The sequence below is a fragment of the Leuresthes tenuis genome, unplaced genomic scaffold (genome assembly GCF_036924035.1).
Source record: "Leuresthes tenuis unplaced genomic scaffold, fLeuTen1.0.hap1 SCAF_14, whole genome shotgun sequence".
Classification (NCBI taxonomy): Eukaryota; Metazoa; Chordata; class Actinopteri; order Atheriniformes; family Atherinopsidae; genus Leuresthes; species Leuresthes tenuis.
In genome coordinates, this window is record NW_027325368.1 from 23,371,462 (window position 1) to 23,386,973 (window position 15,512).

The 15,512-nt window shown below is 38.5% G+C and overlaps 2 protein-coding genes across 2 annotated transcripts in view; one reads left to right on the top strand and one right to left on the bottom strand.

Annotated features, from left to right (window-relative positions):
• The window catches only part of slc1a7a (solute carrier family 1 member 7a), a 34,731-nt gene extending 33,785 nt beyond the window's left edge, over positions 1–946 (top strand). Inside the window, exon 11 of the mRNA XM_072363653.1 lies at positions 683–946. Within this exon, the coding sequence (XP_072219754.1) occupies positions 683–946 (264 nt within the window). The remainder of the gene's footprint in view (positions 1–682) is intronic.
• Positions 947–8,920: 7,974 nt separating this feature from the next.
• Positions 8,921–15,512, bottom strand: part of scp2a (sterol carrier protein 2a) — a 54,496-nt gene continuing 47,904 nt past the window's right edge. Inside the window, exons 15-17 of the mRNA XM_072364298.1 lie at positions 13,848–13,977; positions 10,225–10,304; positions 8,921–9,444 (exon numbers count right to left, since the gene is read on the bottom strand). Of these exons, the coding sequence (XP_072220399.1) occupies positions 9,349–9,444; positions 10,225–10,304; positions 13,848–13,977 (306 nt within the window). The 3' untranslated portion in view covers positions 8,921–9,348. The remainder of the gene's footprint in view (positions 9,445–10,224; positions 10,305–13,847; positions 13,978–15,512) is intronic.

The following is a 15,512-nucleotide window of genomic DNA, read 5'->3' on the forward strand; positions in this document are numbered from 1 at the left end:
CCATTTGTAGTTGTCAAAATGATTTAGATAATCACAACTGAACATGTTGTGCAGTTTTGTGTGCAGTGTAACTGAGGGCATAAAGGTCATGACTGTCCAGTGTTTTCTGTCCTTTGCTATTACACACTAGGATTTCCCTGTTGAATCTATAACAATATTTAGCTCTCTAGATGTTTAAAGACCAAAGTTTTTAGCAATTTTGTGCTGAGAACCATTTTTGGAAAGATAAGTGTGAAGCCATCTTTGCTTGCAAAGATAAAGCCTTTAACAGATGCTCCTTTTATACCTAATCCTGACACCCTCACCTGCTATCAATTAATCGTATATTCTTCCACTACAAATACAAGTAACACTGTTATTTGTATTTATTCTAAACTTCTCTGTCTTTCTTCGCCTCGCACTCAACTTTTTGCATGTGCTGCTGGTCTCAAATTTAAAATTTCAACCCATTTTGTCATTTAAATTATTTTGATCAGTGAAGAAGACTGTGTGTGTTAAATAAAGATTTAAACAAAAGAATAATTTACATTTAGATTGCGTTTTCAAAAATGTGCTACCTTTTACAAAAAATCTGTAGCTTTTTGTATACATATATTTTCAATTGAAATAGTGCCACTAGGCCAATTTTTTTTTTTAAATGAGTGATTATAACATATTTCTTCGTTACGCTTGGGTCCATTAGGTACCTCTGATTTGTGAAACGAAACCCATGATAAGCATCCAGCAGATGATGACATACCAGAACCAGAAGAACGGCTGCTACCAGCCACAACCAGGCAGCAAACAGGACCACCACTCGCCGGATGTGGCTCGCCTCATTCAGTTGGAGGAAGGGATTCGGCCGGTAGAGAAGAAGAAGCACGCTCACACCTCTCATCACAAAAGAGAGCACAGAGACAAGGACCACTGTTCCGTTGACATGAACGGGTTGGAGACAAATGTATAAAAGCAGCTGGTCTGACAACAAGTAAGAAAGGTACACCCACAGCTGCAGAACCAGCAGGAGAGGAAGACGCATCGAAGAGCTGAGCTGCTCACTGTAAGTTCACACGTTTTCTCTTCCAAGAAGGAGAGCAGCCCAGAGCGGATGTCTGCGGAGAAAAAATTTTTAAAAAGACAATTTTTTTTCTGCAAACCTGTAACATTACCCACATTTGATTGTTTCAGTTTGTGTACATATTAATCAGAGATGAATTATTTGATAGCCGCAACGACAGTTTGCTGCTCTGGGTGACATTTTAAACCAAGAGTGAATCCTGTGCAAGCTTCACTAACAACAGATCTTTGAGTCACCACATCTCAAAGGAGTGGAGCTGGACAGTTGCTACTACCAGAATTAATTAAAAGCCCCTATTCCTATGCGGACTTCAGACAAATCAAAAAGAGTGGTCTTTTTGTTCACTGGGATTTGTGATGTTTCAGCATAATTTTGACAGGGGTTTCGTTTTTTTTTTCTTTTGTCACTGTGTTCTTTATGATGAGCCTCTTGTTGAAAACTGCTGGTTTGGTAACAAAAAAAAAAGAAATGACAGAAAAGAAAGAAAATTCTCAGTAAAGAAAATGAAGAGATTACATGTCACAAAACAAGATGATTAAACAATAACAAGAGACAATTATTTAAAAGTGCATGCAACAGCTTAGTTCACATGCGTTATGTCTCCTTAGCAGCGCTTCTCCTTACACTTGTCTTTGTATTCCTTAGCCTATATGCATCCTCTGCCTCATACCTGCATTGAAATGTAACAATATGATGATGAATGTCACAAGATACATGGAGGAGTGTTTGCCCCTACTATGACTAAGTTATCTCAAGTTGTCCTTGAACCACACTGAATTCCCTCTTTGCCTTAAATTACTAAAGGAGAAGCAATCGGGAGCCAGCAAGTTGCTGAAGCTGAGACAACAATCGCAAGCCACACTGAACTCTGTTCATGTAGATGTGATATGCCATGTACATGTAAGTATTTCAAAAAGATTTTTTTTAAAGTTGTACATTTTACTATCTTGCACTTCATCAAGAGCTGCCACACTGTATTTGTTTAATGAAACATGTCACTGTTGTCCAAAATTGATTGAAATGTATCAACTCTGTATAATGGGAAAGAGAAGAAAAATATATCGAAATACAGAAACACTGTTTAAGTTTTTGTCTGTTGTTTCGAGATATGAGATTTTAGTTGAAGAGCAATTGGTGCAGTTAATATTTAGGAATTAAAGGTGACAAAGACAACATACTATTGTACTACTATACTATATTATTGACTAAAACGTGTGAAATTATCAATCCATCCATTTTCTATACCCACTTAATCCAATTCAGGGTCATGGGGGGGCTGAGAAGCATGGTACACTCTGAAAAGGTCGACAGTCCATTACAGGCCTACTCAAAGACTAATGGGACATTAAAAAAAATTGGTAGAGATGTATCTCAGAAGCAAACATTCCCGAGATGCATCTCCTTCTTTTCAGCCCTTTGTGAGCGTTTAGAACTGAGAGGTGTCATCTCACAAGAAAACGTGCAGTCCACAAATTGGAAACGTTGTGTTGCAATTAAGGCGTGGGAATTGAACTGGTGAGTAGGTAACATTTTGCAGTGTCTGTTGTTTTGCATGAGGGAAGTGAAGCGAAGCTATGGATTTAATATTTAGGCTTTACCCTAACCATGTATCAATGCCTAAACTTTACCATGTATTCTTTATGTTTGACCCTAACCAAATGTGACTGACAGCAAAGTAGAAGACTGAAAAACTGTTTTATATATATATATATTTATATATATAATGTTGCACCTGAGCTTGATTCTCTGAAAATCCATAGTGTATTGCTACCATCCATCTCTGCATTGTAATATGCAATAGCTGTGCAGTGCCATGCATAAGCATGTGAAAGAAAAGTAGATTGTGAAACTGTTAAGTTTTGTGATGTGAATCCATGTAGCCATTTCACAGTCTAATGTCAGCCTGTACTGGAAGTATACTGACAACAGGAAAGATAGAGTTTAGTTAAGTAAGTTTAGTAAAGCAATTTTTGTTCATCCCATTCCATCTGAAGTTACCCTACATTTTAAACTTTGTTAACATGTTCGTACGGTAGAGCAAAGTCAGCCATCCAAACCTTGACTGGAGATTTCTGCTTTGAATCTGCAGAGCATCACCAACACTCTCAGAAAGGCCAGGTCAGACAGTCCGTATGTTCATCTTTGGAAGAACCAATCCTGACTACTTGCAGGGTGGAATCGTACAGCTAATTTGCATGCACTGATAAAAGCTAAAGAGAAAAATTTGCACTAAATGGAGACAGCGGTAAAAGCAAGGAGGGGCTACTTGATTAGAAAATTTGCAAACCTGACTTCAGAATAACAAAATCAGATTCAGTAAACCTTCGTCTCTTACCCAAAAATGTTACACGACAACAAAATTGGATTAGGTTTGTTTGGAGGCCTCACAGGGTTCCAGTAAAAATATCAGCAAAGGCACAGCTATTACTACAACTGTACTAGTTCATGTTGAATATAGAAATTCAATTCTTACACAGAACTGCATTCTGTGATATTTCAATTTGAAATGTTCCTCATCTTTTGGGGGGTTTTAAAAATTGCAAACTCTTTGAGAAATCTGACAAGTCATGTTATTTATTTTAAAGCAAAGAGGAAATGCTGTAGTTTGTTTAGCCTGAACAAATTTCCAGATTGGGTACGTTGTTACTGCCTGCTCGTCCTATTTCTTTAGTTGTATCTACAAAATCATGCCCAAGATAACACATTTTGACAAAAAAAGATATATATATATATATATATATATATATATATATATTCATGTCTGCAGCAGATGAACAGTATCTGAAAATGATCTCCTTAAGAAAAAGTCACCAAATAACTGTGACCTGAGAGATGCATCTGGACCTTCCGTCAATCCATCTTCTGTTCTCTGAAGCCTCATCAGAAATGGTCTCCATGGAAGGGTGGCTGTCAAGAAGCCATTCTTAAGGAAGGGAAACAGGGAGAAAAGGCTGGGGTATGCCGAATGACACAAGAAGTGGACTGAAAATAAGTGGCAACAGGTCTTATAGAGGGAAGAATCCTCCCCAGAGAACAAACTTCAACATTATTGAAGCAGTGTGGGATCATCTTGACAGAGAAAAGAACAGGTGCGGTTGAAGCTCAGCAGGAAGAGCAGTCGCCTACCAATCGGAAGGTCAGTGGTTGGACCCCCGGCTACACGTCGAAGTGTCCTTGGGCGAGACACTGAACCCCACATTGCCCACAGATGCATCCATCTATGTATAAAGGTGGTGAATGCTGGGAAGAAAGCCCTGTGTAGGCTACATGGACTAAGATGTGTTGTATGAGTGTGTGAGTGAAAGTGGCATGTGGTACCCCAAGTAGCTATAGCGCTATACCAGTACATTCTATTTACTATTTAACAAAAATCTAATAAGGCGCTTATATTGACTTTTAAAGTTTGTTATTAATTGTTCAAACTTGTTGAAAGTTAAAGATGCAGACTTTCAAATTTGTATTGAAAGGATCTAAATAAAAGACCAGCAGAAGAAATTAATTGCAGCAAGAGGAGAAATTGTTAGCGTACAGACACCATCACCAAGGTAACTCTGGAGAGCATGTCAATAGAACTATCTACCAAACAGTAAGAGGAATGAAAATAAAGTGCTCAGAGTGCATGTTTGAGAGCTTTATCGGCAGTTGGTAACATCAATCTGTGAACCGAAGTTTCTTGCTGACATTCATTTATACATCAAGACCATATGTGGAATGAAATGGCTGAACAGTGGTGTGATGGTTAGCATTGCCACCTCACACGATAAAAGGCTCAAATTTTGGCTGGGGCTTTATCTGGTAAACTAGATCATATTCATGGTTGTCTGTCTGTGCTGGCCCTGTGACCTGTCAAGGGTGCCAACTGGCCACTGACCCGTAATGGGATTAAGCGAATATGGCAAATGAATGAATGAATGTGGAATAAAAATAAGGCTGTGTTGCAGTTATAATAGATTACTATTATCAAACATTTTGCATGCTAAGACACCATCCTAAGATTTTCTTTTCATACTCTGACCTTAATGTAGCATTTAAGATCCACATAATATCCATTGGCTTACCAGAATGTAGGTCATATTATATTACCTTTTAGCATGACACATTGAAATTAGCGAGGCAGTTTGATGACTTCAGAACTCCTCTCAGCTTGTGTTCTTCAATTATTTACATTTCAGTAATCACATCACAAAAATGAAAACACTATATTCAGCTCAATTCAGTGCATCCATATAGCACCAGTAACTGTAGGCATTTTAAACAGGGAAGATATAAGACCTCTTAAATCCAATTCTAATTCAACTCAAATTCAGCCAATTTCTTTAAAGCTGTATTTAAAAAAATTGCCAATTCATGAAAAGACAGCCTTGCTAAGGAAAACAAAGGATCACATTCAGATTCCTGCTATAGGAAAAAGAACAAGAGAATAATTCAGTTAATGACAAAAAGAATGTCGTTGTGAAAGGGTGTAAAGAGAGCAGGGAAAGGTGTAACGTGTAGCATGAGAGTCTCAATCAAGGGCACAGCTGATGCTTTTAAAACAATTGATTTATAATAATCTTTATTGTTATTGCACTGTATTAAACACATGTAACAAAGTGCTTCAGACAAGCAAAAATCTAAAGCTAGGGAGACAACAGCAATACAGCACAAAATGCAATAAAATAATTTAGGAATGTTCCAATCAGCCAGTGAAACACAGTCTGGAGTCAAGTAAAATCAGACATGACTGAATAAAAATAATAATAAAATGAAAAAATAAAACATCATTTAGGAAAAGATTTGAAAGGGCTAAGAAAGGAATTATCTGCTTTTTGCCTGCAATCAACAGTTACTCTCAGCTTGAATGCTAATACATGTTTTGTTTATATTTGTTTAGCAGATTTCATTATACAAAGAGAAAACATGAAAAAAGCGTATAATTTCCTATATCTAAACATATTCATAACTATGGTTGGATATTGCTGGGATACCCACTTCTGAGATTGATCAGAGAAATTAGGAAAGTAAAACAACATTAAATCAGTTTGCATTTTAAATATTAGACGTTCATGATGGTCAGAAAAAGACTGAACAAATATGGCTTGTTTGGAAGGGTTGCAGCAGAAAGCCTCTTCTCTAGAAACATGGCATATGCTATCATCCTATGTAAAAGCACTGTCTCCTGTCCAATCCCCAAACATTTCTCTTAAAAGAATGAAACTAATGAAAAAGATATGGGTGTTCGGTAGAATCTCTGTCTGACCGACTACCTTCTTTGACCTTGTTTGTTTACTGAGAAGATTCTTCATGAGAGATATGTCAGCAGAAGAGAATACTTGGCTTAAAGAGGACATGACACGAGCATTTCCAGACAATTTCATGACAACGGAAGTCCAAAACACTAGCTGGTCACGTGGTTCATGTAGCCTCAAATATTGTGGGATCAGTTATTTGTTATTATCTAAGTTGTTGACAGGCTAAAGTTAACATATGGATCAGTGGATTAGAGCTTCACAATTGTTTCACGTTTTAGGAAATTCCTTGCAAATTAATAAAATCAAATGAGCCATTTTGCTTACATCTCTAAAATAAACAGGTAGGCAATATATTCAAATCCAAAATAGATGCTGTGTACTTTTTATGTGCAAGAAACAAACTTCTCTATTGATTGCATGTGCAGAAACCTGCTGTTGAAACTGGTCCATTAAAACAGTTAGAAATATTCATGCACATCAACATGTAAATATTAAGGCTTGTTAGCATTTCGTTACTCACTTATTTACTGCAATATATGAACCACTAAGAGGATTAATGTTTAGTTTATTAAGAATGAGGGAGAGGCTCACAAAGATCTGGGAGCTGAGACACAGGCTGAGGGAGATGTCTCACTGAAGGGAGTCTTTCTTTGGGCTCCACTGAAACTGTACTGAGAGGAAGAGAGTTAGGAAGAAAAGGCCAAAGAATGAAATGCTAGATACACACATATAGTGTGTTGTGGTCTTTGTTCCAAATCTAAGCTGCAGGAATGAATTATTTGTGACCATGAACAACTGTGGATTGCAGATGTTGCAGAGTATCATAAGTGTGATCTGTCACTGGACTTATATGAATTTATAGTTGATATAAATTCTTTCAAAGTCGTCACACATTGTTGGTTAGCTTTTAGATACGTAAAAGTTATTGCTTTGTGGCAACTCCCAACAGCAACAGTACTAATGATAAACTATTATTATTATCATTGGTAGCAGGTCAAGGGGCCACGGAAGAGGATGACGGTGACTTGTTAACATGCATTGCTACAGTTTCTGGTTTAAAAGAGCAAAGACAACACTTAAAACAAGAAAACGCTTGGAGAAACACGATAGGTTTTCAACACATGGCATCCCACCATGCGTGTTCAAGCCACAATCGGATCCAGAACATCAAACAGCGGGACGTCTCTGGTAAATATACTCAGTACCTGCAACTGTGCGATTAACTCGATTAACTGCGATTTCTGAGCAGTTGTAGAAGCAACAAATGGATACGTTCAGTTGTCTTGTGTATAAATTCCTTAACACAAAGTATCATTAAATCCTTACCTGCCTTTTCATTCACTGTAACCGTGATGTTTGCACTAAAATCTTTTCATACGGCTAATGTAGAGATGTCCAAAGTCGGTCCTCGAGGGCCGCTGTCCTGCAGGTTTTAGATGTTTCCCTGCTTCAACACACCTGGTTCAGATGAAATGGATCTCTTCAAAAGATTGTTAAGTTCTGCACAAGCCTGCTGATGATGCATTGATCTGAAGCAGGGAAACATCTAAAACCTGCAGGACAGCGGCCCTCGAGGACCGGATGTGGACATCCCTGGTCTAATGCCATCTCAACTCAGACATTTGAAACAGTTTTACTCACCGTTTGCTTACTTCTTACTCCCTGCAAAGATTTTCAGGCCTTCAGGCAGCACTATGTTAAAAACAGACATGTGTCTGTCATGGAAATCACTGCATGGGCCCAGGAACTCTTGTCTTTTAATGCAGTTCACGTCAAAAAGAAGTCACCATATGTGAACATGGAACACCATGTTCTGCCTTCTCTGAGCAAAACCTGGACTGAGGAAAAGTGAAAAAGTGTTCTGTGGTCAGATGAATGGAAATTTGAAATTCTTTTAGGAAGTCCTGGATGTTGGTAGATGGTAGAGGGACAATCCAGATCGTTAGCTCCCCAGCATCTCTGATGGTTTGGGGACGCATTAGTGCCTATGGAAGTGGCGCCTTCGGCATTTTGAAAGGCACAATCAGTGCTGAAAGGTTGCATACAGGTTTTAGAGAAACAAATGCTCCTATCCAGGCCAGGAAAGGAGCACTTGTACATACCAGTTTCCCTTTTCAGGGAAGGCTTTGGATATTTTAGCACTAAAGATGCTCATGTGCTGGACTGACCTCCGAGCGTTTTAGACCTTTCACAAACTAAAAACATTTAGTGCGTCATGAACAGCAAAATATAGCAAAGAAGACCCAGTTCCCAGAAGTTTACAGACCATTGTTAAAAGAAGAGGGATGCTTCACAGCGGTAAACACGGCTCTGTCCCAACTTTTTTGAGAGCTGTTGCAGCCATTAAATTCAAGATGGGCAAATATTTTTCATGAAATAGTAAAATATCTCACTTTCAGCATTTGATATATTTTCTATGTTTATGAGATCGATCAGTGACTGCCATTTGTATTTCCATTTTTACACAGCATCCCAACTTGTTGGAACCAGGGATGCATTTATCTTTACAAGATAACCGTGAACCACAACATTAAAACCGTTTCAAGTATGATCATAGAATGGTAAATCGTGAAATAAATATCTAAATTACTCACCGGGTCTTCTTTTAAGGGAGAAAAACTCCAGAAGCTGCTATTGTCAATGAAGATTTTATTCAATAAAATTAGATTTTTTCTATCATTTACAGATTCTTTGCAAAAGTTTTCATCAAAAAGATTAAGTTCAAACACAGCTTCAAACCCCAAGCAACTTAATTCCACGGACCAATTAGAGGCACATTTAGTCTTAGTCTTAGACTGCATGATTTATAAAACATGGTGTGTCTTTTTTACATTTTTCAATACTAAACACTTACCAACACTTTAAATTCATATCAGACAGCAACATTAACATAGAAACGAGCTTTGGGTTTTGATGATAAAAAGTAGCAGCAGGAAATGAAGCCTTATTGAGACTGTGCAGGTTATCAAAGAATTCAATTAACTTGTTAATTAGCGTAGTTCAAGTGAAGAAATCTAGTTTTTCGACTTGTTTGTCTTTGTACTGAACAAAAACTGAGTCTCACAGCTTGGCTTTGTCCGGCTTAACCTGGAGGTCCTGCAGCTTCATGGCCATGCCCATGTTCCCACTGATCTTCAGCTTCCCTCCAAAGAACGCCTGGTGCAACAGAGGAGAAAGATCAACTACGGTTCTTCAATGAAAAATTACTCTCAGTTGAAAAATTACAGAAAATAATGTTGATGTAAGCCCAAAATGTTTTAGGATTTCCCTTAATCTATTGGGAACAGTGCAACTGGGAACAACACAGTGGCAAAGACTGGCTAGAATCAGACAAACATGTACTTAAGCCAGACGACAGGCATGTCTCGGTGGATACAAATACATTTCCATGTGACAGCAGATGGGTTGGCTGCCCCCAACCCGCATCGGAACAGTCTGTGTCTACTGTGGGCATTTAGACATAACTCCAGGGAATTTGACGTGCTTTCACACATGTCTGGTTCTGTCGAAACAAGTGCTGGTGTGGTGCGTTCCTGTTCGTTTTACTTCTATCTTGGGCCAGAGTGTAAACTGTAAAACTGTGTGGAGCACCACACAACTGCATCGCAGGCAGAGAATCTGAAGCTGCTTCCAGGCGGAAGCAGAATTTAAACAGAATTTAAACAACACACTTTACAGGTCCTACGGTGAAAAATCTACACACACGATGTTGATGGGATAGTGAGAATAGGATGCATGCAGGAAGCCAGCGTGTTCAGCCGTAGTTGGATTAACAGTGAGGTGTGCATATCTGAAAAGGCTTAGAAGGAACCCCAAGACTTACAGGCCTTATTATTATCTAATAAGTTCCCTGTCTTAACCATTTTGAAGACCACATCAATCTTTCTTCATAGCATATGCAAAAAAAAAAAACATTTAATAGCTGATTACACGCACCGTTTGAGGGTTCAACTTTCCTGTCATCAGATCCAGTAGATCCTTGTCACCGATGGAAAGCGTGCAGTCTGCCTTTTCACCTGAAATATGTCAGATATGTAGACAATTAACTGCTTCATTATGACTATTAAAGAACACAGTTCAATTCAGTTTACTTAAAACACACAAGTCAACTTTAAGGCACTCGATGATGATTCAGTCCCATTCAAAAATGTCCAAATTCATGAATTTATATACATAAAGAACCTTGGATGTTTGCTCACAAAGCTATTCCTGGTGCCTGTTATTACACTTCTGTAAATATCAAGCAGTGCAGAGTACTCTTTGATTAATGTCTACACATTCCATATACGTATACAGGAATTCAGAAAACGCTGTGACTCGTGCTCTTGACATTTCGACTGAAATTACTCCACTGCTCGAATAAAACAACGATGGGAAAAACGGCTGAATCACAGCAGGAATCATTTTCAATCAGTCCGAAACTGCCTCATTTCTTCCCAAGGGTCGACACATCAGTGTGTACAAGGCATTAAAGAACGATATAAGGAAGAAATTCAAACTTTTCTTCCGTTTAATGTGGATGTTGCATTTGGAAGGTTTTTTCTGAATAATTCCCTGCATTCAGAGCATCATTAAAGTGAAATTATTTCCTCTTAAAGCAGAACTCAATACAAGAAGCTTTGACTTAAGCTTTATGGTAATATTAACTGCAGTTAAAGAGTAAAGACTGTGTGAAGATGTCAGTCGTAGTGCTCAAACTGGAAATCATTACACACTGTTCACCACGTTAATCAAATGTGACTATATACTGTGTGTGTGCGTGTGTGTGTGTGTGTGTGTATATGTACACGTGACAATTTGCAGGCTTAAACATTCAGTTGTCAGCGTAAATTACTATCTCTGCTTTTCCAATATTCTCTTTTAAAAGTCACTCGTCCCGCCTCTTCAAAAAAGATAATGACCACTCAGCATACAGGTAGCTGACACACACCCACATGCTCGCACATGCATATGTGCACACGCACGCACGCTATTTTATGCAAGCATCCAGCACTCTGCGTTAGTCTGAGCATGTCCACGCTAAGGTTTATTTTGCTATTTTGCAGAAAAGTCCACTTCACCGTAAACAACACAGTTATAGATCCAGAGGGCAGATTTATAATAGTTAACTTATTTATCCAAAATATGAATTTATGCATTGCTAAAATATATGGCCCAAATGTTGATGACCCCTCATTTTTTCCACTCCTTTTTCACTTCACTCTCTGATCACTCAGATAACACAGTTTGACAGTATTTGACACACTCCTCATAGGAGTATGAGGAGTGTGTCAAATATTTCCATACATTATATGAATGATTTTGGTCTCCGTGATGCTTGGCGCTCCCATCCCCCCACTCTCAGGGAATACACTTACACCAGCACCACTCATATTCAAGAATAGATTATTTCTTAGCCAGCAGCTCTTTGATGAGCGATATTTCAGACACGATATTGTCTACAGTACTTCACAACACATACTGAATAAATCAAGGAAAGCGAAACTCGAGTTAAATCAAATAATTGACCAAAAAACACAGTTTCTGAAACAAAGACTTCGCTGGGAGAGCTTTGAACATGCCAATACATCTGGAAGATTCCTAGCCAATCAATTGGTTTTCCAGTAGAGTTCTACAAAGAATTCTGGACTATTTTGGCACCTACATTTCACAAAATGGTATCACAAGTTAATGAGAATGGCAGATTCTCCCCAAAACAGGAACGCTGCTGACATTATCCTGCTACAGAAACCAGGAAAAGACCCCATACGTCCATCCATCTTCTGCCCAATATCACTAATAAATGTAGACCTCAAAATAATTTATCAAGCCCTCGCCAAAAGGCTAGAAAGAGTAACTCCCCTTATATATAAAGGTTTTATAAAGTGTAGACACTCATCCACTAACACACGCAGACTAATTAGTCTCTACCATCAACAACTCGGAAACCACAATTATCTCTAGATGCAGAAAAAGCATGAAAGAGTGAACTGGAAATTTTTATTTGCAACATGAAACAAATACGGGTTTGGGTCACACTTCATCAACTGGATAAGGATACTATATAGTTCTCCAAATGCGTGTGTCGGGACAAAATGATCAAATCTCTCCAAGTTTCCGTCTGCAGAGAGGTACAAGACAGGGTTGCCCACTTTCCACCTTACTTTATGCTGTTTTCATTGAACCTCTAGCAGCTGCTATCAGACAAAATATAGATATTAAAGGCATCCAGAACAAAAAAATTAAGCATAAAATAAGCTTTTATGCTGATGATGTATTACTTTTCCTCCAGAACTCACAGGCATCTCTCACTCACATGATCTCAGCACTTTCTGACTACTGTATCAACTGGTCTAAGACCACAGTTCTTCCTAACTGTAGTTTCCAGATTATATCTGCTATCACTTTAGAGTGAGGAAATATTAGATATTTAGGCATAAACATTTCATCCAGGCTTTCAGAGCAAACAAAGCCAAATTATGTTCAGCTTTAAAGACAGTAGAGTACTATCTCACACGATAGAAGTCCTTACCCATTTCATTCATGGGGAGAGTTTCTACCATTAAAATGATTGTCCTACCAAAAGTGAACTAACTGTTTTCAGTTATCCCCATAAAACCATCTGCTACGTGGTTTAAGTCACTAGGTTCATGCATCTCTAAATCGCTCTGCCACGCCCTCCCCAATGCTTGTGGCTGCACTCATATCTGAGCACAAGTCACGTAGAACCTATACCATATTCACACACACACACACACACACACACAGAGTCACATGCTTATCATACAGTTGCTGTGTCGTCCAGTGGTTTCAAACTAAATGTATCCACAGTTATGTTATATGTACTTGCTGCTGGTGTTATTGCTGCTTGCATTTTTTTTGTCTAGCCGCAGGTGCTCCCGATGGTTCTCTTTCCTGGTTTCCCCACAGAGGCCGTAGGATGTTTTCTGCTTGGTTTCTACAGATATAGCAGCTAGCTGTCTGGTTTTGTCTTGTTTTTCATTGTCTTCTCCAATCATTTCTCTCTACCTCTGTTTGGTTTCTCTTTCTTTTTCTTTGCTCTACCTCTTTCCCTGTCCCACTGTCAGGTTTGGCACTATTATATGTAAAGTATTGTAACAAAAATAATTAAATAAGCAGTACTTAGGAATCAAGGGTCACTTTACATTCACAAAGCTTCCCATGGCAAAGCAAATATGTTTGGCAAAAAACGGTCTTCAGATTACAGTTCTGCTATTATGATGCTGGACAGGACAAGAGAAGGAAAAAAAGAAGAGAAAAAAAGATAACGACTTCATATAAAAACACACTGACATAGCCAACGGCAACATTTATGTTATTATTATAATAACAACAGCATAAGTATTAAAAGGCTAAAAGCCATATTTCTTAGAATCCAGTTGCTCTAATATTGAATAGAATATATTACCTATAATACAAGAAGCCGGAGAATAAAAACTCAGGGTGGAAGCAAGAAAACAACAAAAAAAAAAATCAGACTGCAGTCAGCAAAATACCAAATATGTTTTTACTCTCATACCAAACTGTTTGACAGTTATTCTAGTACTACAAATACATACCTGGGTCAGTCATGACAGAACCTTTGCCATGTTTCACATTCACAACCCAAGTAGTTTCTCTCCCATTAGGGCCATCCTTCACCTTAAAAGCAAACACTCCACCAATCTTCTTAACAAGCTTCTCGCCATCCTGCAAGAAATTAACAAGATGTTTGAGCTCCGTGAAATGTTTCTTGATGCGCAGTAATGAAGAGGAGCAACACCTGCTCCCACACTGCAAATGTTATTTCTAAGTCAATGATTGCCGTGTGAACAGCTTGACGTGCAGACGTTCCATCAAAACAGCTAAGATATACCACAATGCTAATATGCAGAAAAATTGAACTTGGAATGCAAAAGGGAAACTGCTGGAGACCTTTTTTAAGAGGCAGCGGTGCAGTTACTTCATGACTATGAAACATACAGTGCACAGCCTTCAGAATGAACCTGCATTTTACAAGGGCAACAGTTTGTAAGGATGTAACAATGATGCTAACAGATTAGAGTGTGATAGCTTTGGAATTCCTTATGCAACTGCTCTATTACGGTAAAGTGTTCTACAGGGATGGATAACTTAAATATTGTCCAGCCATACAGTTTACAGTATGCATAGACTACATAGTACCAGCTGCCTTTCACCATATTGTGGAAGTAAATTCCATTCTGCCTGTATCAATTTGATAAAATGGCAGCTTTGCATCTCCTGCATTCTGGAGAAACTGTTCAGTTAATTAATACCTAATCATCATCTTCCCCTCATTATAGTTACTTGCTGCAAGAAAATCACCTACATTACAGCTCATTGTAAAACATTCTCAAAGGAAATCTCCACACAAACCCAAGCATTCTGAATAAGCTCCTGAGAAGCGTCACTGGCAGATGCAAAAATTGTGCAGCTAAAGAGAGGGAAAGTTAGGCAAAATAGATTAGGCAAGTTAATTGGGAGTGCAGGGGGCTTCAACACTGGTCCCAGAGGGCTGCCCAGAAAGTTAAAATCATGGCTCCTAACCTGCTGGCATTCAATTGTTGTTCTACTGGTTGTCGTTCTACTACAGTTGTGGCCTTGGGGGGTGTTTGTGACAAATATTTTCTTACCTTTTAAGAAGTGTGCTCTATATTTACAGTCTCCAGGTAACAGCCTCACTAATGCACACACATCACTGCTGCCATACAGTTTTTCTCAAACATAAAAGCACAAATGTCGACCCTTTACACAGCAATAGGCAATATAGTCATATGTCCCTAAACCATAATCTTAGTCCTTTTGTACTGAAATTACCTCAACTCATTTTGCAGCTCATTTAATGCAAGAGTACTTGTTATGCACATATAATAAAAGCAGAAAATTTTGGAATCTTTGATAGACAATCTCACAATGCTATTCGTCCATTTTCTACATCTGCTTTGTTCACCAGGGTCAGTGTCAGAGAGGGCCGATGCTTATCGCACAAAACAATGAGTGAGGGAGGGGTAAACCAGGGACACGTGCCCAGTGCTTCAAAAAAACAAACTTACAGCCAATTCAAAGTAACCAATTAACCGATCGTGCATCTCTGCAGAATGTGGGAGGAAATCGTGCTCTCGAAAGCATAAAAGAAAACAAGAGCACAGCGAACAAAACATGAATGCAGATACCTAGATGTAAATATACTGTTTCAATCAGATCAGGAACCAAAGAAACAGTTT